General features: G+C 52.3%; 1 protein-coding gene across 3 annotated transcripts in view; it reads right to left on the bottom strand.

The window, feature by feature from the left end:
* Positions 1-427: 427 nt before the first annotated feature.
* RPS6KA1 (ribosomal protein S6 kinase, 90kDa, polypeptide 1) overlaps positions 428-25,489 on the bottom strand; it is a 52,842-nt gene continuing 27,780 nt past the window's right edge. For 2 of the 3 annotated variants that reach the window (XM_011981659.1, XM_011981658.1), the window contains exons 4-21: positions 24,080-24,160; positions 23,834-23,913; positions 22,065-22,171; positions 21,311-21,348; positions 20,825-20,967; positions 20,341-20,411; positions 19,945-20,033; positions 18,849-18,913; positions 18,472-18,574; positions 16,371-16,501; positions 14,443-14,568; positions 14,159-14,248; positions 13,645-13,803; positions 4,253-4,414; positions 3,939-4,015; positions 3,582-3,699; positions 2,529-2,666; positions 428-1,378 (exon numbers count right to left, since the gene is read on the bottom strand). In XM_011981659.1, the coding sequence (XP_011837049.1) occupies positions 1,256-1,378; positions 2,529-2,666; positions 3,582-3,699; positions 3,939-4,015; positions 4,253-4,414; positions 13,645-13,803; positions 14,159-14,248; positions 14,443-14,568; positions 16,371-16,501; positions 18,472-18,574; positions 18,849-18,913; positions 19,945-20,033; positions 20,341-20,411; positions 20,825-20,967; positions 21,311-21,348; positions 22,065-22,171; positions 23,834-23,913; positions 24,080-24,160 (1,901 nt within the window). In that variant the 3' untranslated portion in view covers positions 428-1,255. The remainder of the gene's footprint in view (positions 1,379-2,528; positions 2,667-3,581; positions 3,700-3,938; positions 4,016-4,252; positions 4,415-13,644; positions 13,804-14,158; positions 14,249-14,442; positions 14,569-16,370; positions 16,502-18,471; positions 18,575-18,848; positions 18,914-19,944; positions 20,034-20,340; positions 20,412-20,824; positions 20,968-21,310; positions 21,349-22,064; positions 22,172-23,833; positions 23,914-24,079; positions 24,161-25,489) is intronic. The other variant, XM_011981657.1, reaches the window with a different exon arrangement.

Raw genomic sequence — 25,489 nt, 5'->3', positions numbered from 1 at the left:
GGAGGCTGAGGCAGGAGAATGGCGTAAACCCAGGAGGCGGAGCTTGCAGTGAGCTGAGATCCGGCCACTGCACTCCAGCCTGGGCGATAGCGAGACTCCATCTCAAAAAAAAAAAAAAAAAAAAACAGGGATAATACAGAGCATCTACCTCACAGGGTCAAGATTAAATGAGATATTCATGTGAGGCCCAGGCATAGTGCCTGGCACTTGGTCACCAGTGGCTAGTAATACTGTTATCAATACCATAATGGAATCCCCTGGCAGGGACGCGTGGGCCAGACCAGCAGGATTCCCACACACTCCCCAGATGACCTGGTTCCAAGCAGCTGGGCTAATTGGCCCTGGCCCATTTTCTGTCACTGCCAATGTCTTCAACATCCAATAGCAGAGAGAGGGTAAATTCAGGGATGAACAGTGGAGGAGAGCATGCTTCAACTCAACAGTTTATTAGAAAGGCCATGGACAGATGAACCCTGAGTAACCAGCAGAGGAAGAAATGAAAAAAGCCCCTGTCCCTCATGGCCCACCCACTGGCCTCCCGTGAACTCTGTCCTGTTGCCAACCCCAAAAGAAGTCAGCCAAAAAGTGCTTTCCACATCCTCTCTCTGGGGCTGCCCAGCCTGACCACAGGGGATCCACTGGTGGGGCCGAGGTGGATGCTGGTGCCTGAAGCTGGAAGCCAGCAGGGCATGAGTCCCCTCCTGTAGCAGGAAGTGGTTCTAGAACTCCCAGCAGAACAGAACGGAAAAGGAGCTGACTGGGGATAGAATGAGTTCTAATAACCAGCCAGAGGCTCTGAGAGAGGTGACACTGGACTGTCTCGGAGGTGTGTGCAGATGGCTACAGATGGCCAATCGTGGGGGTCCCCAGGGTGGGATCCCAAAGCTGCTCTAAAGAGTCTCAGAGAGCCTCAGTGTGACTCAGTTCCCCTCCTTGGGCCGCAACGGCTGTTTCTGCTCCCAGAAAGGCAAATGGATCTTGTAAAAATCCATGGTGGTTGATGCCATTTTTTCTATAAAAAAAGAGTTTGTACAGTGAATCGCTTTCCACCAGCAGAGCCTGAGCCGAGAAGAGTACATCCTGGGGAAGGAGAAGGCACTTCTCACACCCTCACTAGGGGTGTTCTGGGCTGGCGGCTTCCCCGGCCCCTTGGGTTCCAGCTCCCTCTGGCCCTGTGGCTCCGGCCTGCTCCCTCTGGGAAGCATGCTGCCTCCGTCAAGCTAGCACTGCCCTGCGGCCTGAATGCCCTGGTGCCTCACAGGGTGGTGGATGGCAACTTCCTCACTCGCCGCTGGGCCAGGATGGATGACTCGATGGGCTTCAGCTGGGGGGTGGGCTTGGAGCTGTTGAGTGCCGAGTATGTGGCAGCCATGGCTCCCTGAAAGAGAAGCGGGGAGGTCAGTTCATAATGGTGGGAGATGTAGTGGGGAGGGGATGCATGCCCCAAGGGTAGGCCAGCCCCGCTCAGTGTTCCACAGCCCACTGTTTTTTGTTTTGTTTTATTTTTGTTTTTAGACAGGCAAGGTTGGAGTGCAGTGGCACGATCTTGGCTCATTGCAACTTCTGCCTCCTGGGTTCAAGCGATTCTCCTGCCTCAGCCTCCTGAATGGCTGGGATTACAGGAGCCTGCCACCACGCCTGGCTAATTTTTGTATTTTTAGTAGAGATGGCATTTCACCATCTTGGTCAGGCTGGTCTTGAACTCCTGACCTCGTGATCCACCCTCCTCGGCCTCCCAAAGTGCTGGGATGTTACAGGCACCTGCCACTGCACCAGGCTACTTTTTGTATTTTTAGTAGAGATGGGGTTTCACCATCTTGGCCAGGCTGGTCTTGAACTCCTGACTTCAAGTGATCCACCCGCCTTGGCCTCCCAAAATGCTGGGATTACAGGCGTGAGCCACCGCGCCCAGCCCCATAGCCCACTGTTTTGTTTTTTGTTTGTTTGTTTGTTTTTTGAGATGGAGTCACTTTGTCACCCAGACTGGAGCGCAGTGGCACAATCTTGGCTCACTACAACCTCCGCCCCCTGGGTTCAAGCGATTCTCCTGCCTCAGCCTCCTGAATGGCTGGGATTACAGGAGCCTGCCACCACGCCTGGCTAATTTTTGTATTTTTAGTAGAGATGGCATTTCACCATCTTGGTCAGGCTGGTCTTGAACTCCTGACCTCGTGATCCACCCTCCTCGGCCTCCCAAAGTGCTGGGATTACAGGCGTGAGCCACCGCGCCCAGCCTAGCCCACTGTTAATCCAGCCTCAGTGGTCCTTTATGGTCATGGGTCCAACCCCCTTAAGACTGGAGGGTTCAGAGGTCAGCAGCTGTGTCTTCCAGAGGACTGGGGGCCGTGACTGCACCGTGACACTGTAGTGTGTTAAGCTCCCTGACAGCAGGGCTGTGTCTTCTTCTCCTATGTTCCACCTCATGGTGCTCCGTACAGACATGGAATTGCCTGGCTCTGCCACAAGTCCCTGACCGTGCCACCTTGGGCTGACCCCCTAGATGCCCAGCAGCCCAAGGGTGGCCATACCTTCACAAGCTGTAGGTCCTGGTGGGACAGCTGGCTTTGGGGAAGCTTGTCTTTCTGGGTGACCCATGGATGCTGCAGAACCTGCTTAGCTGTGAGGCGCTGGTGGGGATCCACGTGTAGCATCTTGGACACCAGGTCCTGGGGACACAGTGGGCAAGGGGGTGGTGGGAGGGCTGCAGGGGAGCAGGCCCCTAATGGGACACAGGAGGGCAACCATCTTCTGCTAGCTCCCGCCTGAACCCTTGCAGCAGCCCCTGGGATCCATTCTCTACTCTGCTCCAGGGCTCCCCGCACATAGCCAGGGTTCCTGTCTCTGGGCCTTCGCTGCTCTAGGCCCTTTGTCCTGGAACACCCTTCCATTTCTCCTTTGCCTTCAAAAAGCCATGTGGGAAGGTGGGAAAAGCCTCAGGTTTGGGCTCAGATAGATCAGGTTCAAAACCTGCCTTTTGCACTCATCAAGTGAGTGCCTTGGGCAAGTTTCTTAAACTCTCTGAGCCTCAGTTTCCCTGCTGAGAAATAGGAATAACCACTCCCTGCCTCGCAGGTTGATGTGAGGTGGCCGTACAGAGAGGGTTGAACTCTGTCTGGCATACAGGTTCCCAATAACCAAACACTGTTGCTAATACTGAAAGCTCACATGCTACTTCCTCCAAGGAGGCTCTGCGTGGCATAGCCAATTGCTCTGCTCTGTGTCTCCACGGTCCACACCCTTGGCCAAGAGGGTCGGCCTATCTGTGCCTCCAGGCATCTCTGCTCCTTGTGTGCAAACTAGGTAGTATCCCTCACTACACTAGGCTTCCACAAGGCCCGGACCGATGATGCAGCCCTGGGCCCAGAATGAGAAGGGCCAATGAATGATCACCAAGTTACCCCAACAAGGTGCGCGGATGGTGGTGGTCTGCCTGGGAATCTTCCACTTGGAGAAATACAGCAACAGGGATTTGTGGAACATCCACTTGGAGAAATGAGGCTGTTCATGAACTGCTGAAAAGCCCTGCGATGGGACCCTGCCTCCCTCCTCCAAATAAGCCCACACAGGTGGTACAGACTCACCTTGGCTGTCTCTGAAACTGTGTTCCAGTTTCCCCCACTGAGGGTAAACTTCCCACTGCCGATCCGGGTTAGGATTTCCTCTGGTGTGTCACTGGGACCATTGGCAAATGGAGTGTACCTGCAGAAAAGCCCCCACGGACTGGGTACAGACTCTGGCCTCCATCCTGGAGCTGGGGGAGACTGTCTCCCCCTCAGATGGGGTACTCCCAAGGTAGAGCTCCCAGAGGCAGGAGCATGTCTCTATTTCCAGACCATCCTGAGTCAGAGCTGGCTGAGCCATTCCTATCAGACAAGCACCGCCCAGCCCAAACGCTAGGGCTACAGGAGTGGGGAAGGGTCCAGGCCAGGGGCACTCACCCCGCCAGCATGGTGTAGAGCAGAATGCCCAGGCTCCAGATGTCACAGCCTTCATCATAACCCTGGCGCTTCAGCACCTGGCAACAGGGCAGGGGAGGTGGTCAGTCTGGGGGGCAGTAGAAAGTCACCACAGATGTTTCCTGCTACTCCCCTCAAGGGCAGGACAAGGGTCCCAGGCACAGGCTAGATCTCCCCTTGCCAGCTGGGCCAAGGTCACAGAGACTCGAGTCCTGGCCAATGTGGGGCCTCTAGGAGGGGGCACAAGGCCTCCAGTTCCCCCTCACTCTTACAGCTGAGGAGGCCGCGCCACTCACCTCCGGCGCCACGAAGTTGGCTGTGTAGCAAGGTGTCATGAGGAGCCCGTTCTCAGCCCGCAGCTGTTTGGCAAAACCAAAGTCACAGATGCGCAGGCACTCGGGATTCCCGGACTCGTCCACATACAGGATGTTGCTGGGCTTCAGGTCCCTGTGCACAACCTAGGGGCAGGGGCTGGGGTCAGTTCTCAGTGTGGGGAGGTGGCCAGTGGCCCAGGTCAGCTGCCAGGGATGAGAAAGTTACCCAGACAGGACGAGTGCACAGACCTGGCATCCAAGAGAAGGGGAAGGGGCTGAAATGAGGGTCTTACTGCTGCTGCTACTGACTCTGTGTAGGTGTCCACAGGTAGCTCTAAGTTAACCTGTCCAAAACTGAACTCCCAGTTCTCCCCTAAAACCTACTCATCACATTATCTTACCTTGTGGCAACTCCATCCTTCCTACTACTTAGGTCAAAATCTTAAAAGTCTTTTTTTTTTTTGAGACGGTCTCCCTCTATCGCGCAGGCTGGAGTGCAGTGGCACGATCCCAGCTCACTGCAGCCTCTGCCTCCCAAGCTCAAGCAATTCTCCTGCCTCAGCCTCTCAAGTAGCTGGGATTACAGGCACCCACTGCCATACCTGGCTGATTTTTGTATTTTTAGTAGAGATGGGGTTTCACCATGTTGGCCAGGCTGGTCTCAAACTCCTGACCTCAAGTGATCTGCCCGCCTCAGCCTCCCAAAGTGCTAGGATTACAGGTGTGAGCCACCATGCCCGGCCCTATTTTCCTTATCTTTAGAATCTAAGAATACACTGCTTTACTTTTATCTGTAGCATTTCCCTACTTAACATAATATTTAATTTGCTTTCTGAGTCTACCCTCTGGAATGTAAGCTCCATGAGTGCTTTGCTCACTGCTGTATCCCAGCACTCAAACTAGCTCCTAGTACATGTTAGGTATTCAATAAATATCTGTTGAATGAATGGATGAATGACACTGCTGAGGCCATAAGCAAACGGCTATCTTCTGGGGCCATTTGCTCATCTGTAACTTGAGGGGGCTGAACCACCCCACAGTTCATTCTTCTCCTCCTCCCACTCTGTAAGGCTTTGTTTTGTTTTGTTTTGTTTTGTTATGTTTTGTTGTGAGACAGGGTCTGTGTTGCCCAGGCTGGAGTACAGCAGCATGATTCATGGCTCACTGCAGCCTCAACCTCTGAGCTCAAGTGATCCTCCCACCTCAACCTCCCAAGTAGCTGGGACTAGAGGCGTGTGCCACCACACTCAGCTAATTTTTAAAACACTTTTTGCAGAGACAGGGTCTCGCTATGTTGCCCAGGCTGTTCTTGAACACCTGGGCTCAAGTGATCCTCCTGCCTGGGCCTCTCAAAGTGCTGGGATTACAGGTGTGAGTAACTGTGCCTGGCCTGTACAGTTCCATTCATAGTCAATCCTCTATCAATTACCAATACTTCTCAGATCTCTAACCCTAGTCCAGAACTTTCCTGAGTCTTGGCTCATAAATCCAGCTGCCTACCACACGGCAACCACTGGATGTTCCACAGAGCCTCAAACTCAAACACATCCCACACTAAACTCCTCATGTTCTCATCTTCCTGCTCCTCCTCCCCTAAGCTAATGCCCAGAAACCTCCCTGGGCATTGTCAAAAAACCGTTGAAGGCTCCCTACCTGCAACATAAAGTCCAAAGTCCCTACCCTGACATGGGAGGCACAGCCATCATCTGTACCAGCCTCACTGTTCACTGCATCCCTCAGGTCCCCTGAGTTCAGGCCACCAGGGGCTCCTTCGGTAACGATCATAACCCTATGTCTGTGGAATGCCCGTTCACCTTCAGCACCCAGTGCACGGCCTAGCACAGAGCAAATGCTAAGTGAATTTTGTGCAATGAATGAACAAATCACACCTCTGAAACACAGAGACAGACACCTTGAAGGTTAGATTAGTAGAGTTTTACAGGCTAGTTGGTTTTATTCAGATAGTCCTTTCATAGTCTCAGTTGATCCCCAAGCCCTCCAGCAGTGCCTGTGGAGCCCATGGAGAAGGTAGATATGGCCCAGTACAGTCCACCTCCATAGGGAGAAGAGTGCCAGGTAGATGAGGGGGAAAGGGCCACACTGTTAGGGTGGCCCCAGCAACGCACTGTATCCAAGCCTCGGAGAAAGTCCTATGGGCTCTCTCCTTCAAACACGATCATATGGCCCACAGCACAAGGCCAGGCCCCCAGGAATGTGGACTCTTCCTAGAGGTCAGGGATGCTCAGCTTGGCTGAGGACACCAACTACACAAGTAAACTCCCAGTTTACAAAGAATGTTACCAGTCATGATCTCACTGGAGCCACCCACTGCACCTCGGTGGGTGGACAGGAATTACCAGCTCCATTTTACAGAGGAGAAAACCAAGGCTCTGAGAGGACCATTTCCTTTTTCTTTTTGAGATGGAGTCTCGCCAGCGGCATAATCTTGACTCACTGCAACCTCCATCTCCTGGGTTCAAGCAATTCTCATGTCTCAGCTTCCCAGGTAGCTGGAATTACAGGTGTGCACCACCATGCCTGGCTAATTTTTGTATTATAGAGACAGGGTTTCACCCCGTTGGTTAGGCTGGTTTTAAACTCTGGCCTCAAGTGATCTTCCCACCGTGGCCTCCTAAAGTGCTGGGATTACAGGTGTGAGCTACTACATCCGGCCTGAGAGGACAACTGACTTGCATGTAAGTTAGAGGCAGAGGCAAGACCAGAACCCAGTTCTGACCTTAATTCCATAGTCTTTCCAGTTTAGTGTGGCACACATGACACTACTGGGACACAGGGATATGGAAGTTGACCTTTTTTTTAATTAATTTTTTTGAGATGGAGTTTCGCTTTTGTTGCCCAGGCTGGAGTGCAATGGCGTGATCTCAGCTCAGTGTAACCTCTGCCTCCCAGGCTCAAGCAATTCTCCTGCCTCAGCCTCCCGAGGAGCTGGGATTACAGGCATCTGCTACCATGCCCAGCTAATTCTTTGTATTTTTAGTAGAGACGGGGTTTCATCATGTTGGCCAGGCTGGTCTCGAACTCCTGACCTCAGGCAATCCACCTACCTCAGCCTCCCAAAGTGCTGGGATTACAGCTTTGAGCCACCACGCCCGGCTCAAGTTGTTGATCTTTTTTCCTACCCTAATACAACATAGAGAAACTACAAATTCCTATAGGAAACTGTCTCACCACTGCCTGTGGTAGAATAGTAGGGATGGTGAGTAGGGGAGGGGAAGCACAGCTTAAAAAAGCCCCACAGGTGATTCTGATACCTGACCCTCAGGAGTGTATGTGGCAGGAGGAAAAGTATAGTCTCACATCTCACTGCACAGAAAATCAACGGGTTGGGCAAGTAATGAGTGAAGCCAGGCAGAGCGGGAACCTCCAAGCAGTTCGCAGAGGGCAGTGGCTACCTGGCTCCAGCTGACAGTCGCTACACAGCAACTCGGACCCAGTGTTTTTAGAAGCAGCCAAATTACCAAAGCCTTACTAAACCACACCTCAAGTCAAAAAACACTCCTTATCTTGCAGGCCAAACAAAATATATGTGTAGGCTGAATGCAGGCACTGGAGCAATAGGCCGTGACCTCCAGGAGAGTTGGGATTCCAGTCACAGGAAGGAGTCGGGCAGGCCAGGGTGTGAATCCTGGCTTTACCATCCACTCATGGCTGTGTGGTTTTGGGCACGACATTTAACATCTTTAGCCCTCAGTTTCCTCACCTGTAAAATGGGGCTGATAATAGTATTCAACCCCAGGCTTATAGGGAAGGACAGGAATATTTAGCAAGGGGCTTGGGAAATGACAGACATCACAGTAACCCCAGAACTGCCTTGGACTGAACCCCTCTACCATGCTGGATGTTAAGACAGAGTGACTGCTTGTGAAGAAGCACTAGAGACCAGGCCGGGTACCATGGCTCACGACTGTAATCCCAGCACTTTGGGAGGCCGAGGCAGCAGATCACGAGGTTGGGAGTTTAAGACCAGCCTGACAACATGGAGAAACCCCGTCTCTACCAAAAAATACAAAAGTTAGCCGGGTGTGGTGGCACGCGCCCGTAGTCCCCAGCTAGTCAGGAGGCCGAGGCAGGACAATCACCTGAACCTGGGAGGTGGAGGTTGCAGTGAGCCGAGACTGTGCCATTGCATTCCAACCTGGGCAACAGAGCGAGACTCATTTCAAAAACAAACAAAACCTAGAGACCAGATGCTGTCCAAAGCAGCATAGGCTCTGGGCTGGGTGCAGTGGCTCACACCTGTAATCTCAGCAGTTTGGGAGGCTGAGGTGGGAGAATCGTTTGAACCCAGGAGTTTGAGGCCAACCTGGGCAACATGGTGAGACCCCATCTCTACAAAAAAAAATTTAAAAATTAGCCAGGTGTGGTGGCACACCTGTCGTCCCAAATATGCGGGCTGCAGGTTTCTGAGGAGGGAGGATCACTTGAGCCTGGGAGGTCAAGGCTGCAGTGAGCCATGATCACGCCACTGTACTCCAGCTGGGGTGACAGAGTGAGACCCTGTCTCAAAAAAAAAAAAAAAAAAAAACAAGAGTTAATATGTAAAGTGCACAGAACCCTGCCTGACCCGTGGAAAGTGGCACGTGGCATTAGCTACCACCAGCAGCAGTGGCAGCAACATCTTCAGGAGCAGCGTGAGAAGATGTGCGTTTAGGCACCTGTGACCGGCCAAACAAGAGGCGAAGTTGTTCTAAGTGAATCATCTGGTTAAAGGGAGAAACCCTCTCTATTATAGAGTCCACAACCTTATAGAAACAACATAGAGGGAGACTGGCGACTTACGAAGACTCCATGTATTAAATTATGAACTCCTGCCACGTAAGATGCAAAGGAAAGACAACCAATTTTTAAAAATGGACAAAAGACTTGAAGAGGCATTTCATAAAAGAGGTTGTCCGAATGGCAATAAACATTTGAAGAGGTCCTCAACTTCATTAATCATCAGAAAAATGCAAATTAAAACTACAATGAGCTGGGTACGGTGGTTCACCGTCTACAATCCCAGCACCTCGGGAGTCCCAGGCGGGTGGATCACGAGGTCAGGAGATTGAGACCATCCTGGCTAACATGGTGAAACCCCATCTCTACTAAAAATACAAAAAATTAGCCGGGCATGGTGGCGGGCGCCTGTAGCTCCACCTATTCGGGAGGCTGAGGCAGGAGAATGGCGTGCCGTGAACTCGGGAGGCGGAGCTTTTAGTGAGCTGAGATCACGCCACTGTACTCCAGCCTGGGCGAGCGAGACTCTGTCTCAAAACAAACAAACAAACAAACAAACAAAATTAGCTGGTTGTGGTGGCAGGCACCTATAATCCCAGCTACTTGGGAGGCTGAGACAGGAGAATTGCTTGAACCTGGGAGGCAGAGGTTGCAGTGAGCCAAGACCATGCCATTGCACTCCAGCCTGGGCAAGAAGAGCAAAAATAAATAAATAAATAAAAATAAAAAATAAAATAAATTAAAAAACGGGCAAAATGAACCTATTAGAATTTAGCTTAGGATGGTTATCCTCAGGTGGGGGCCTCTAAGGGAACTGGAAATGCTTTGTTTATTGATCTGGGTACTGGTTACACAGGTGTATTCACTTTTTGAAAATTTATTGACTTGTCCGTCATGATTTGTGCACTTCTCAGTGTTTACGCAATGCTTCAATACAAAGACAATATTCAAACAAACAGGGGTCCCGGTGGACCCTGCTCCCTGGTCATCCCTCAGCTCCTGTGGGATTCCCAGCTTACAGACCGCAGCTACTGCTGTCAACAAAGCAACCCAGAGCATCCCCTCCAAATATGTCAACAAGAAGAGCTTCCCATTCCTCATCACCTGCCCCGGTATTAGCAAAGAGCCAGAAACTTTGGAGACACACACACTCCCAGCTTCGGGAAGGAGACAACTTCCTCCAACAACATCCTCACCAAGTGGTTATCTATACTTGGAGCTTTGCACATCCCTGGCAGAAGGGGCTCACTGTCTCTGGAGGCAGCTCCCCTCTTCAGAAAGTTCTTCCTTACTTTGAGCTTCAGGTGACCCATGGGTACACTGGCTTGCCTGTCTTCTAAACCTTCTTAAGTTTAATGAGTACTCACTTAAGAACAAAACAGAAAAAGGAAACACGCTCTCTGACTTGACATGTTTAAATATTAGTCTATTGCACTGGCATTTCAAAAACCAAAGCCACTTCAAACATGACCATTAAAAGCACAGGGGGTAACCAAATTGGAGCTTTGGTTAAGAGGTGAAATTCTTTTTTACGGAATTTCCCCTAAAACATTAGACATAATCAGGCATCGCCACTTTCGCAACCCTAATGAAATACTCGACTCAGGCAAGATTCTGAAAGGATGAAACCATTCGATGAGGATCTTTACAATAAGGAGATGGGACAGTTACCACCTGCCATGGTTAAAGGCGGGCAGCGTGACACTGTGCTCGTGGATGTGATGCACTGAAGTGTACCTCCATAGATTGGATGACCTCGGCCTTCTTTTATTTTTATTTTTATTTTTTATTTGAGACAGGGTTTTGCTCTGTCATCCAGACTGGAGTGCAGTGGTGTGATTTCAGCTCACTGCAACCTCTGCCTCCCAGGTTCAAGCGATTCTCGTGCCTCAGTCACCAGAGTAGCTGGGATTACAGGCATGTGCCACCATGCCCGGCTAATTTCCATATTTTTGGTAGAGATGGGGTTTCACCATATTGGCCAGAGTGGTCTTAAACTCCTGGCCTCAAGTGATCTGCCCACCTTGGCCTCCCAAAGCGCTGGGATTACAGGCAGGAGCCACCATGCTCGGCCCAACCTTACCATCTGGACCTCATTCCCATTCCCCCAAAAAAGCCGAAGCTAATAATGACGTTAGAGCAACTTGCAGTTTACAGGAAATATAAACAATGGAGAAATAATGTAAATGATCCAGAAGGCAGCCGACAAATTCAGAACACGAGACATTCCACAGAACTCATATTCAACATGTCGGTGGCATAAAAAAGGGAGGTCTAACTGTGGAGGCGACATGGGTGTACACATTTAACAAAATTCATCAAAATGTACCCTTGCAATCTACTGTATGCAAATTTTCCTCCAGTTTAAAAAAAAGAAAAGAGGCTGGGTAAGGCGGCTTACGCCTGTAATCCCAGCACTTTGAGAGGCCAAGGTGGGCAAATCACTTGAGCTCAGGAGTTCAAGACCAGCCTGGGCAACAAAGCAAAACCCCATCCCTACAAAGAATACAAAATTAGCCAGGTGTGGTGGTGCGTGCCTGTGGTCCCCGCTATTTGGGAGGCTGAAGTGGGAGGATCGCTTGAGCCCAAGGAGGTCAAGGCTGCAGTGAAGTGTGATTGTGTCACTGCATTCCAGCCTAGGCAACAGAGTGAGACTCTGTCTCAAAAATATATAATGATGATGATGATGATGATCCAGCCTAGGCAACAGAGTGAGACTCTGTCTCAAAAAAAAAGGGGAGAGATTTACCAACTGAATGAAATGTGTGGAACTTACAGGTATTCTAATTTCAATAAACCAGTCAAAAAAGACATTTTTGAAAGGACAATAGGGAGCCAGGCATGGTGGCTCACACCTGTAATCCCAGCACTTTGGGAGGCCGAGGTGGGCGGACCACCTGAGGTCAGGAGTTTGAGACCAGCCTGGCCAACATGTTGAAACCCCGTTTCTACTAAAAATACAAAAAATTAGCCAGGCATTCTGACAGGCATCTGTAATCCTAACTACTCGGGAGGCTGAGGCAGGAGAGTCACTTGAACCTGGGAGGCAGATATTGCAGTGAACCAAGATTATGCCATTGCATTTCAGCCTGGGTGACAAGAGCGAGACTTCATCTCCAACAATTAAAAACAAAAACAAAAACAAAAAAAACCAGGACAATACGGGAAATGTGTCTATGGACTGGGTACTATGTGAAAACAAGTTAATAACCTCATACACCAAGACCTGGACTCAGCCAGGTGGATTCAGAGCCTGCATTCTTTTTTTTTTTTTTCTCGAGAGATCGCTCTATCGCCCAGGCTGGAGTGCAGTGGCGCGATCTTGGCTCACTGCAAGCTCTGCCTCCCGGGTTCACGCCATTCTCCTGCCTCAGTCTCCCGAGTAGCTGGGACCACAGGCGCCCGCCACCACGCCCAGCTAATTTTTTTGTATTTTTAGTAGAGACGGGGTTTCACCGTGTTAGTCAGGATGGTCTTGATCTCCTGACTTCGTGATCCGCCCGCCTCGGCCTCCCAAAGTGCTGAGATTACAGGCGTGAGCCACTGCGCCTGGCCCAGAGCCTACATTCTTAACCCCCATGTTGTCTGATCAGATGTACCCTAAAACATCACCTCATGCAGAGAGAAAGTAATGCTACTGTTTTGGGCTTTAATCCACTGTAATGAACTTTCCTACCTCACCATTATCTAGTGCTCACCTGCCTTGTGCAGTAATAAAGGCCAAACTCTGCCATTTGGACCTACACCTCTTCTGTAGTTCCCTGCTACGTTTCCAGCAGAATTTCCTCCTGCATCCATTTCCTCTGCCTTAGCAACTGAACCCATAGTCGAATTCACCTCCCTGAAGCCTTGCACCTCCCCCATGGTGACCCTGCTGCTTCCTAACTCAAAACCCACTCCCCACCTAAATTCTTCAGTCTGAAATTCTTCCATTCTTCCCTGGCTATGTAATCTTGAGCAAATGAACTTTCATCTCTGAGCTCTGGTCTTCTTACCTGTGAAGTGGGACCAGTAACAGCATCCATCTCAGAGTTGTTGTGAAAACCAATTGAGATAATGTAAGGAAACTTTATCTTATTTATGTATTTATTTATGTATTAGATGGAGTTTCGCTGTATTGCCCAGGCTGGAGTGCGATGGTGTGATCTTGGCTCACTGCAACCTCCACCTCCCAGGTTCAAGTCATTCTCCTGCCTCAGCCTCCCAAGTAGCTGAGATTACAGGCGCCCGTCACCAAACCCGGCTAATTTTTTTGTATTTTAGTAGAGACCGGGTTTCACCATGTTGGCCAGGCTGGTGTCAAACTCCTGACCTCAAGTGATCCACCTGCGTTGGCCTCCCAAGGTGCTGGGATTACAGGCATGAGCCACTGCGCCTGGCCTGGAAACTTCATCTTATGCTAAACCTTACCATGGTGACTGGCACACAGCAGATACTGAATAACTTTCCATACCTTCCCTTTCACGATGGACCACATCTCTCCCTCCCTCCTTTACACGCATCCCCCGACCCAGCCTAGTCTTCCCTCAATTTGGCTAGCTGGAGGTTGCCACTCCTGGGCCAGCATGTGGTTCATGTGCTCTGCTGATGGTATGACCCTTGGCATCCCCCTACCGCCTCCCTGCATCCAGACTCACCCCCTGTGAGTGCAGATACTCCACAGTTTTGCCGATGGTGTGCAGGACGAAGCTGGCCTCCCGCTCCGAGAAGAACTTCTGCCGCAGGATCTTGTCCAGCAGCTCCCCACCCCGCATCAGCTCTGTCACCAGGTACACGTGTTTGCCATCATCGTACACCTGCCGAAGACCTCACCATCAGGCTCTTCTCCCCAGTGTCAGGCCTGGGCCCCCTGGTCAGCAGCGCCCCAGAGCAGGGAAGAATGACATGAGCCTTAGGCAGGTATTCTGCTTGCTCTTCAGTGGCCCCGCCTTCCCCAAAAGGAGGATGCTGACACTGGTCCCCTGATAGGCAAGAACGTCCTCAGAAAATGCCTGAGTCTGAAGGACGGCCCTTGGGGTATGGGCAGACTGGAGGGACCAAGGGACCTCTTTCCCCTCCACATGACCACCGGAAAGAGGATGAGAAGTCAAAGGAATGGCAACCCTGAGACAAATCCTGGAGAGTCGAGTTCCTGGTCCCCACCCCACTCACATCTTTCAGAGTAATGATGTTGGGGTGCTGGCCGTACCGCAGAAGAATCTCAATCTCTTCTGAAGGATCCCGCTTGCTCTTATCAATGACCTGAAGAAAGTGGGTGCATGTGGCAGTGTCAGGGTGACAGGCTCCAGGGTCCTTCCCTGCCATGGAGCAGGCCTGGAGGTCTCAGCCACACAATCTTTCATACATCTGCAGAGCTCAGGCACCACCCCTCCCCACCAGACGGGGACCTGCCCCCGGCCCGGCAGCCTTGGCTGAGACGTGGTCAGGAGGCCCACCTTGACAGCATACTCCATGTTGGTGGCCTTGTGGACACAGCGCTTGCACACAGAGTAGGAGCCCACACCAATCGTCTCCTTTACCACGTAGCCGTCGCTAAAAACCAGGTTCTTCCCGTGGAGTTGCTGTAGGAGACCAAAAATTGTGGCTGACCCCTGGCTCCAGAGTGCTAAGGGTCATCTCCCAGCATTCAAGGTCTTGGCTCAGTAGAGACAGCACCGGGGAAGGGCCAGGAGACTTGGGGTAGAGTGTTGGCCATTGACTGCAGGTGAGAGCCTGCCCCTCTCTGGGCCTCAGTTTTCTACTCTATATGTTGGGCATATTCGCTGGCTCCCAGCCTGCCTGGACTGCAGCCTGTGGTCAGAGGGCAGCGTAGGGAGTGGGCAAGAGGGTCACAACACACATGGAGAGGACTTTAGTTCTGAAAAGCCTGGGCAGGCCTGGGAGGGACGCAGGAGCCCTGAGCTGAGTTCCAGCTGTGCCACTAAGTATGGCTTTGAGTGACTTGCCTCCCCTTTCTGGGGTGTCACAGCTCAACTCAGGGGGTGTCTCAAGGTTCTGGGACATTAGCCATAGCAATGCTGAATGGTGCTTAGTGTGTGCTGCGTGCCAGGCAGTATTCTAAGCACTCTCATCAGGTGACTACATGCCCTGCGGCCAGCCCTGGCTTGCGCCTGCGGTCCTTGCATCCAGTCTGATTTAATATTTGTCCTGGATAAAGATGTCCCAGTTTGGAAAATAAATTACATAGTCATCTTAACTTTATTTTTTATTTATTTATTTTTTGAGATAGAGTCTTGCGCTGTTGCTAGGCTGGAGTGCAGTGGTGCATTCTCGGCTCACTGCAACCTCTGCCTCCCGGGTTCAAGCAATTCTCGTGTCTCAGCCTCCCAAGTAGCTGGGACTATAGGCACATGCCAACACGCCCGTCAGATTTTTGTAGTTTTAGAGATGGGGTTTCACCATGTTGGCCAGATGGGTCTGTTTAAATTCCTGCCTCAAGCAATCCACCCTCCTCGACCTCCCAAAGTGCTGGGATTACAGGCATGAGCCACCGTGCCCAGCCCACTTTAACTTTACATGTATTAACTCTAATAATCCTCATAATAGCTCTATGGAGGAAGATTCTATCATTTCCCCATTTACAGATAAGAAAACTGAGGCACCAGGAAGGGAAGTATCTCATCTAGAGTCCATTATCTGGTCGGGTGCTCATGTCTGTAATCTCAGCACTTTGGGAGGCTGAGGTGGGTGGATCACTTGAGGTCAGGAGTTTGACACCTAGCCAACATGGTAAAATCCCGTCTCTACTAAAAATACAACAACAACAAAATTAGCTGGGTGTGGTGGTGTACATCTGTAGTCCCAGGTATTCGGGAGGCTGAGGCAGGAGAACTGCTTGAACCTGGGAGGTGGAGGCTGCAGTGAGCTGAGATTGTGCCACTGCACTCCAGCCTGGGCAACAGAGCAAGACTACGTCTCAAAAACAAACAAAAAAAACCCCAACGTCCATTATCTTGTGAATCTGGAACCCATGCAATGAGCTCCACAGTCTACATTCTTGCCTCTCAACCTGAAACTTTCATGAGGCAGTGGAAGTGTACAAATGGGGAACAAGTGTGAAGAGATACAAGTTCTTCGCTACCCTTATGCCAGAGACACGACAGTCACTCTGCACCACCACCCTGGGCACCCCCTGGCATGTACCCAGACCCTGCTCTGTGCTGGGAAATGTATAGCCATATCATCATCCAATTATCAGGGCCACAGTGTGAGGTGGGCCTTACTGTCCCTGTTTTATGTTGGAGACCCTACGGGTCCCACAGTGGCACGAGGGTATGAACCCGGTTCTGTCCAACTCAGAGCCTGTATTCACAGCCATTCTTTAGAAAAGGATAACGGAGCAGCAGCCCCCTGCCCCCCTCACCTGTACCACCGAGTGCAGGGGTGCCTGCGGGGCGCGAGGCTTGCCGTCGTCCTCCATCAGGCCAGTGGCCACGAAGCTGAAGCCCCGGAACAGCTGATGGGCCCCAGCGCTAGGGGGGATGCCTGGGGAATCTGTAGGGGCGGGAGGGGAATGTGAGGGTACCTGAGGAGGTCCCCTCGACCCTGAGGCAGCCCAGCAAAGGGGGAGCACAGGGCCTCAGACCTGCCTCAGGGGCTGGCCATGGCGGGAGCCTGCAGAGGGCCTGTCCATCCCAGGCCTTAGCCCGACTGCTCATATGTGTTTAGACCAGTCCAGTCCTGATGCATGAGGAACATTAAAGACTCTCACATCCACTTCCATCCCAGGCCAAGACAGTTCATCCCTTCCTGGATGCTCCCTCCCCAGCTTCTCCGTCTTACATCAGCCCCTTCAGGTCCATCCCTGCACAGTAGCCAAACGGAAGGTTCCAACCACAAATCTGCCACCCTGCCCGCACCTTTCAAAGGTGCCCCTCTGCCTTCAGGAGTAAGCCCAGCTTCTGAGTCTGGCAATGGAGGGCCTTGTGATCCTCCTCTTCTCTCTCTCCACACCACAGCTGAGCCACGTTGGACTTCCCAGATCCTTAAAGGGGTCTCTGAGCCCTTGCACACACTGTTCCCTTTAACTAGATAATCCATTGCTTGCCTATCCTTCAAGACTCAGCTCACTCGCTCCCTCCTCTGAGAAGCCTTGCCTCATGCTGCTTCTCTGGCCCCTGACTCCTACAAAGCTGCATCTGTCACACTGCCCAGCGGACTGCTTAGAGAACTGCTGTCCTGTCATCAGAGGTGTGCAAGTACAGTGAGAAAAGCACCCCATCGTGGATCACTTGAGGTTAGGAGTTCCAGACCAGCTTGGCCAACATGGTGAAACCCCGTCTCTACTAAAAATACAAAAATTGGCCGGGCGCGGTGGCTCAAGCCTGTAATCCCAGCACTTTGGGAGGCCAAGAAGGGCGGATCACGAGGTCAGGAGATCGAGACCATCCTGGCTAACACGGTGAAACCCCGTCTCTACTAAAAAAAAAATACAAAAAACTAGCCGGGCGAGGTGGTGGGCGCCTGTAGTCCCAGCTACCAGGGAGGCTGAGGCAGGAGAATGGCGTAAACCCAGGAGGCGGAGCTTGCAGTGAGCTGAGATCCGGCCACTGCACTTCAGCCTGGGCGGCAGAGTGAGACTTCGTCTCAAAAACACAAACAAACAAACAAACAAAAATTAGCCAGACGTGCTGGCACATGCCTGTAATCCCAGCTACTCAGGAGGCTGAGGCAGGGGAATCGCTTGAACCCAGGAGGCGGAGGTTGCAATGAGCCGATATGGCGCCACTGCACTCCAGCCTGGGCAACAGAGCGAGACTCCATCTCGAAAAGAAACAAAAGAAAAGGAAAAAGAAAAGAAAAGAAAAAAAAGAAAAGTACTCCCTCTCCTAAAACATGCCCTTATAGGAGGCCTCCCAGAACATTCCACCCCACACCCACTGTCAATATCTGGCCAAAAAGTTAGGATTCACCCAGCTCCTTCCCAGAAGCTCCTTCACTGGCTCTTTGCAGCAACCCCAGGAAATGAGTGGGTTTGTGGCTGTGCCCCTGTTCCAGGTAAGTACACGGAGGCCCGGTAGTCAGGGCAGCCAAAGTTGATTCCCATGCCTGTCCCTGATCTATGGGCACTGTCACCTCTGCTCAGCCACCACACAGTGTGGCTGGGTCAGATTCCTTCTCCCTGACGTGATGGTAAGCCTGATGTGTTTGGTCTTCCCAGTGGGCTGGAAGGTGCCCCTGGCAGGGGTCCCGACTTTTCTACTGTGGCCTTCACCACCCACACACCCCGACTCCTACTCTCTCACCAGACACAAAGAGACCCACAGAACCCCAGAGTGAGAGAGTCACGCAGAGTGAGACAGGGCGAAAGTCAGAGTCCCACGGAGCCAGAAACTCACCCGCCTGCCCATCCACACACCTCGGCCTGTCAGTGTCCCTGACTATCTCTGCCCCGCAAGCTGCCACCGACTCCTGGCTTCTCTCCTGTACCAGCCCAAGACAGACAAAACAGATAAGAGACGCACCCTTGGGTGTGCGGGACGTGAACTCAGTGTCAAAGTAGAAGGTGTCATCAGGCTGAGCCACTGCTGGCTTGAAGGGTGGCTTGATCTCACGACGGTATAGCTTCTGCACAGTGGGATGGGCACCCTGGTCACCACAGCACCCTCAACAGCCCACCAGGAGCCCCATGCAGGAGGTGGTGCTGAGCTTGGAACATAGGCCATGTTGCCCAGCAGACAACAGCATAATTGCTTGCCCTCAGGAGGCCAGCCCTTGTCTTCAAGGGCAGGCTGTGACCCTCTGCTCCTGCGTCTGGGGCCCTTGCTAGCAGAGGCTCCCCTCCCACCACCCTTCCTGTGGCCAAGATGGCCGGAGCCCTGGCGTGGGTGGACACACTCACATTCCAGTCAATGGTGGAGTAGAAGACATGCCGCTTGATTTCCTCTGCCCCATCAGGGCCAGAGCCTGAAAGAGCCCAAATGAAGGGTCTGAGCCTGGGTGGCGCAACCCCCAGACACCACCCTGCCCGCCAAGCAGCCTCACAGGGCTCTGGGACCAGCTGCTGGAGCAGAGGGGAAAATGGGCTCACTCTGCCTCAAATCTACCCAGCCATCACCCTAAGGCCTGTCACCTACTCAGCATTTTCCACTTTCTGGAGCTTCTGATGAAGAAGTTCCAATGTACTAGTGGGAGGAGGAAGGCCCAGAGACTTTAGGCAACTTCTCCAAGGCCACACAGTCAGAACAGAAGCTGAGCTTGCTCTGAGACCTACAGAGAGCCCCACCTCATTCCAACGCAAGCCTCATCTCTGTTCCTCTTACCCTATTGACATTTTCAACCATAGAACAGGTTGTCACTCCATTCAACCCCAGGGGCCTGGACTGGACCTTACACAGCTGGTCATGGACCAGATGAACCCAGGAGCCAGGGAAGCCAGCACACACTGGACACCTACTACATGCCGGCATGTTCACGCAACCTCATTTCATCAACAGAGCCCTGAAGCAAGCTTGGGATCATCATCTCCCATTGAGACGAGGAACCTGGGTGTAGAGAGGTGAAGTCACCTGCCTGGGGTTACTTAGTTCATAAGTGGCCTCATTCGTTTAACAAATATTTATACAGGGACTGTTTCGTGCCAGGCAGTGGGGACCTGACACAGAGCCGGGATTGGGACCTGTGCCTTCTGACTCCTGAGCTCATGCTCTTTCTCTTGTGCCAGCAGCCTTGGCGGAGAAGCTGTGTAGGGGCCTCTGTCCTTGTCCCCAGAGGGAGTAGGGATGACTCAGTTCCTGCCTTCCCCCTACACACAGGTCAGCTCCCCCCTCCCTCCACAACACCACACATGGAGCCAGAAGGCAGGGTGGCCCGCGGCATTGTCTGCCCACACAAAGCACAACGGCCCCTTTCAGCCCAGATGTGGCCCTGTGGCCTAGGCTGCAGCTGTACCCGGCTCCCCATCGCCACATCCCCTCCCCTGAGCTGGGGCTGCTTACCGAGCCGGTTGGCAGGATTCCGCTTGAACAGGGCCCGCAAGAGGCTCTGGGCTTCGGTGCTCAGAAACTGGGGCATGCCTAGCTTCGCCCTGAAACAGCCCCCGGGACGCATCAAGGCCGAGCCCCGCCCCAGAGGCCCCATCTCCCCCGGCCCCTGTCCAGGTTTAGTTCCCAGCTCGGTCTAGACAAGCCATCCACTAATTCACTTCCCAAAGACTTCAGGGTTCCCACCCACAGGCCCCTATGGATGAAAAAGGAAGGTATAATGTTTAACCCAGAGGAGAGTCTCATTAGAAAGGGAATCTGAGGCAGGGACAGGGTCATAATATTCTGACCCCCAAACTGGGGCTGGGGCTTGGAGGAGTCCATTGTTATCAGGGCAGGGCTGGGACTTACTTCAGAATCAATGTCATGGTTTCTTTCCGGTCCTTCCCCTGGAAGGGCAGGGAGCCTGTCAGCATCTCAAACTGCAGAGGACAAGGGTCTATTCAGGCTCTGATCCCTGTCTCCCACACACCTCCCGCCTCCTCCCATCCAGGCCCCTCTGCCCTAGTCCCAGGATTCTTGCTGATACATCCAAGTCTTCCTGGAGCAAGAATTACGTCCGTCCCTCTTGCCTCTGCCAACCCAGACCACCAGGCGCAGCAGTGGGGGCGCGAGGCTGGGGAGAAGGCCAGCACTGGGTTAGGTGTGTCCCAGGTGGGGTCAAGCCTGGGATCCTTCCAAGGAAGAAAACCACAGCTGAATATAGAGTGAGGCCAGCTTGGCTGTGAGAGGAGATGGGGAGAGCCCTAGAGATGATCAACCCCCTCACTGTACAGATGGGGAGACTGAGGCCAGAGGCTTGGGCTGGATCCTTTACCCCTGTCTGGGCACTCACCATCAACACCCCATAGGACCACCAATCCGCACTGTGGGAGTGGCCCTGGCGGTTGACGACCTCGGGGGCCATGTACTCCACTGTCCCACAGAAGGAGTAGGCCTTCTTCTCGTGGTCAATGGCCTCCTTGCTCAGGCCAAAGTCTACAGCAAGGAGGGCAGGAGGACACACCTCAGGAACCCTGCCTTCCTTGCTGCCACCCTTTGCACACCCAACCCCCATGCCCAGAGGCCAGAAGCCATCACCCCCATGACACTCAGGAGGAAGTTAAGGCCCAGAGAGGTCAGGTGACCTGCCCTGCGTTACACAATGAGGGGCTGGGATTCCAACTGAGGGTGTTCCAAGTCTGAGGCCTGAGTTTTTGAACACTTCCAAGTAACAGGCACAGCTTCTCAGGAAGAATGAGGCCCCACTACTCAGCGAGACCTATTAGGACCTTGCCCTGCCCTCCCCTGGGGCCCAAGGGGGCAGGCGGCCTCCACTCACCAGTGAGTTTGATGTGGCCCTCCTCATCCAGAAGGATGCTGTAATAGAGGAATAGGGGTCAGGGCTCCTCAGCTGTGGCCGTGGGGGTGGTGGTGTCACCACAGGGCTGTGGGAGTTGGGCTCAGCCCAGAGGAGGTGCTCCACCCAGTTATCTCTGATGACAGGGTGGGCGTTGCAGGGTGGTAGCAGTGCCATGCAGGGATGTTGCCTATCTTTTTTGCTAATCCTTGAAGCAACTGTGTGAGGCAGGTACTATTAGGGCCCCATTTTGCTAATGGGGAAACTAAGGCTTAGGGCAGTTAAGTAGCTCTACAGTCATCAAGCTAGTAGGTCTAGCTAGTAGGTGGAGACAGGATTTGAATACAAGGCTACCTAACGCTAAACCCAGATCTTATTCCAACTCACCACCTGCCCCTGGCTCCTTAGTTATCATTTGAGGGTAGTTAGATATTAGGGAAAATTCTACAGGGCTGTATCAAGGAAAGACCTCTAAAGGTAGCATCTCCAATGTCACACTAGATTAGAAAAAAAAGATGGGCAACATTACCTGCATGGAAGGTACCTGGCCCTTGGGAACGGTAGCATTAGTGACTGGGCAGCTGGCACTACCACCCACCCCACTCACCCATTCCTCAGATTGCCCAAGACAGGAGGACGTTCCCGGAGAAAGCCATGCCCACCCACCTCAGGATGGCCCTGTCCTAGAAGAGGCCTCCCCTGGGGAGGCAGGGGTGGGGCTGGAGGCTTCACTCACTTCTCAGGCTTGAGGTCTCTATAAATGATACCCAGGCTGTGCAGGTGATCCAGGCCCAGAGCTAGCTCGGCCAGGTAAAACTTCACATCCTCCTCCGTGAACATCACCTGCAAAACACAGGAGGGGTCTTCAGCAGGCCCTCCTCTTCCTTAAGAGCTGGGGCACTGGGCAGTCAGCAGCTTCCTGGTCCTGAAGGGCCACCCTGGGAGGACCCTTGGAGACCCCAGGCCATATAGCCTTCTTGTCATACAAAGTATGAAATGACTAATACGCAAACCACTCATTGTGGCATCGTTCGGAAATAGAAGGGGTTGGAAACAGGCCTAGGGTCCAAGAGTAGAAGGCTGGAATCAGTTGTATCCCCTGCATAATGGAGTGCTTTGCAGCTATAAACTAGAACATGGAGTTTCTCCATGTTCTGAGATGGAGTGAGCTCCAAGATGTACTATCTTGAAAAAAGCAAGGTACAGAACAGTGTATACAGAATAGTACTTTTTACATAAGGAAGTGGGGGTAGGAATGAACATATATCAGATTTGTTTGCAAAAGAAACATGGGAAAGTTAAACAAGAAAGCAATAATAACGTTTATGGGTGGGGATAGAGGGGGCTGGGGCGGGAGTAAGACTTCTTCGTGAATATTTTTCTTTTGAATCATGTAAATGTATTTCCTATTCAAACATTAAAATAACAATTTAAGCCAAGCATGGTGGCTCATGCCTATAATCCCAGCCAGCACTTTGGGAGGCTGAGGCAGGCGGATCACCTGAGGTCAGGAGTTCGAGACCAGCCTGGCCAACATGGAGAAACCCCATCTCCACTAAAAATACAAAAATTAACCAGGCATGGTGGCATGCACCTGTCATCCCAGCTACTCGGGAGGCTGAGGTGGGAGAATCGCTTGAATCCGGGAGGCGGAGGTTGCAGTGAGCTGAGACCCTGCCATTGCACTCCAGCTTGGGTGACAAGAGCAAAACTTCATCTCAAAAAAAAAAAAAAAAAAAAAAAATTACAATTAAAAAAAACCAAAAAAGGCTAGATTCTCTTTAAAGTCTGAATTGTATGAATGACCCCATTTTCTAGCTCAAATCTTTTTTTTTTATTTTTTGAGACGGAGTCTCGCTCTGTCGCCAGGCTGGAGTGCAGTGGCACGATCTTGGTTCACTGTAACCTCTGCCTCCCGGGTTCAAGCGATTCTTGTGCCTCTGCTTCCTGAGTAGCTGGGATTACAGGCACACTCCACCATACCCAGCTAATTTTTGTATTTTTAGTAGAGATGGGGTTTCACCATGTTGGCCAGGATGGTCTCGATCTCCTAACCTCCTGATCCGCCCGCCTCGGCCTCCCAAAGTGCTGGGATTACAGGTGTGAGCCACTGCGCCCAGCCTCAAATCCTTTTATATTGGTTCAAAATCCTGTTGGATGACATATGGGAGATGACTGCTGAAGTGTCTGGCTCTCTGGGTGACTTTGGGCTTCTCCCCTATCTTCACACCTCTGCTCAGAGCAGCCCTGGAAGAATGCAGGTGCGGAGGTGAGAGGAACCCTTAGCTCCCCAGAGTTTCCTTGGGAGAAACTCTCAGAGACCTTGCCAGCGTATGGCCTCTATCCGAGGGTGAATGGTATTTCCTGGGCCAGGGGCTGCTAGGCAGGCCTGGGTGGTTCCAGATTCAAGCCATCTGAACACATTCTGTACAGGGCCCTGGGATGGGAGACCTTGTTGTCCCCCAGCTCCATCCCGGGGCCCTCTGGCAGTAGATGTCAGCTCACCTCTTTTGAGAGCCGTGTGAAGAGGTCCCCACCACGCAGGAAGTCCAGAATGAGATACAGCTTGCCCTCGGTCTGGAAGGCTGGGGAGAGGGAGAAAGGCAATGGTAGAGTCACCCGGGCCTTACGACCTGCCCCTTCAGCCCTGGCTCCCTTGGCCTACCAGGCAGGCGGTGGGAGAGTGTACAGACCACAGGCAAGGGTGAAAGATGGGTAGGGTAGGAGCTCAGATAGGGCCTGCAGCTTTACCATAGTGCAGCTTCACCACGAATGGGTGGTTTACATCAGCCAGGATGTCTCTCTCCATCTTGGTCCGGACACGGTCACGTACTGGCCAGAAGAGAAAGGAAGTCACCAGTAGTCTAGACACTCAACACAGTCACTCCCAAGCCCCCGCTAAGGGATCTCTTTTCCACTTGTTCCTCCAGGCCTGAGCTCCCAAGGCCCCCTCACCCAGGGCTTTGGGGACACTCAATCCTCAGGTTTCTTCCTTCCCAGTCTGTTTCTGGCTCCTTGGCTGGCTCCTTGCTCCCACCCCTCACAGCAGTGCCCACAGCTGGGGCCTTGGCACCCTGCCCTTCTCTCTGGTCCCTTCTCCCACCACGTCCCATCAAGGCCTGTTAACCAGCCAGTCTGAGCAACCTGCTCCCCAGGTGCTCTGTTTTGTCACATCCTCAGACTTTGCCTCTGCACCTCCCCCTGGCACGCCTTCACCAGCCCTGCTTTCCATCTGGCATAAAAGTTCCCAAATTCCAGTCGGGGCTGGTAAGAACGGCTACCTGGGGAGCTAGAGAGGCAGATTCCCCGGGCCTAAAATCCCGATCCATGGGTCTAGGTGGGCACCCTTCATATATGTTTTTTTTTTGTTTAAAGAATAAAAGTTGTCGGGCAGTTCTGATTCTCAGCAGGTTCTTTGGCTCAGCTTAGGCCTCACCTCCTCTAGGAAGCACTCCTTAATTTGCCAAGCTGAGTTAGGGCCTTCTGGATTCCTACAGTGTTTCTCCTTAAGAGCACTCTTCTCTTTTTCAGGTTGCCTTCTAAATTTATTGAAGCCCACCAAGTATCATGTTTTATTGATTTTTCTTTTTTTTTTTTTTTGAGACAGAGTCTTGCTCTCGCTCTGTCACCCAGGCTGGAGTGCAGTGGCCGGATCTCAGCTCACTGCAAGCTCCACCTCCCGGGTTTACACCATTCTCCTGTCTCAGCCTCCCGAGTAGCTGGGACTACAGGCGCCCGCCACCTCGCCCGGCTAGTTTTTTGTATTTTTTTTTTTTAGTAGAGACGGGGTTTCACCACGTTAGCCAGGATGGTCTCGATCTGCTGACCTCGTGATCTGCCTGTCTCGGCCTCCCAAAGTGCTGGGATTACAGGCTTGAGCCACCACGCCCGGCCTATTGATGTTTCTAGTGTGATTAGAACAGGCTTCTGGGCCGGGAGTGGCTCATACCTGTAATCCCAGCACTTTGGGAGGCCAAGGCAGGTGGATCACTTGGGGTCAGGAGTTCAAGACTAGTCTGGCCAACATGGTGAAACCCTGTCTGCATTAAAAATACAAATTTTTCACGTCTGTAATCCCAGCACTTTGGGAGGCCGAGGCGGGCGGATCACAAGGTCAGGAGATCGAGACCATCCTGGCTAACACGGTGAAACCCCGTCTCT

Source organism: Mandrillus leucophaeus, unplaced genomic scaffold, assembly GCF_000951045.1.
Source record: "Mandrillus leucophaeus isolate KB7577 unplaced genomic scaffold, Mleu.le_1.0 Scaffold23, whole genome shotgun sequence".
Lineage (NCBI taxonomy): Eukaryota > Metazoa > Chordata > Mammalia > Primates > Cercopithecidae > Mandrillus > Mandrillus leucophaeus.
Note: the sequence above shows the minus strand (reverse complement) of the source record. Positions and strands in the feature narration are given on the sequence as shown.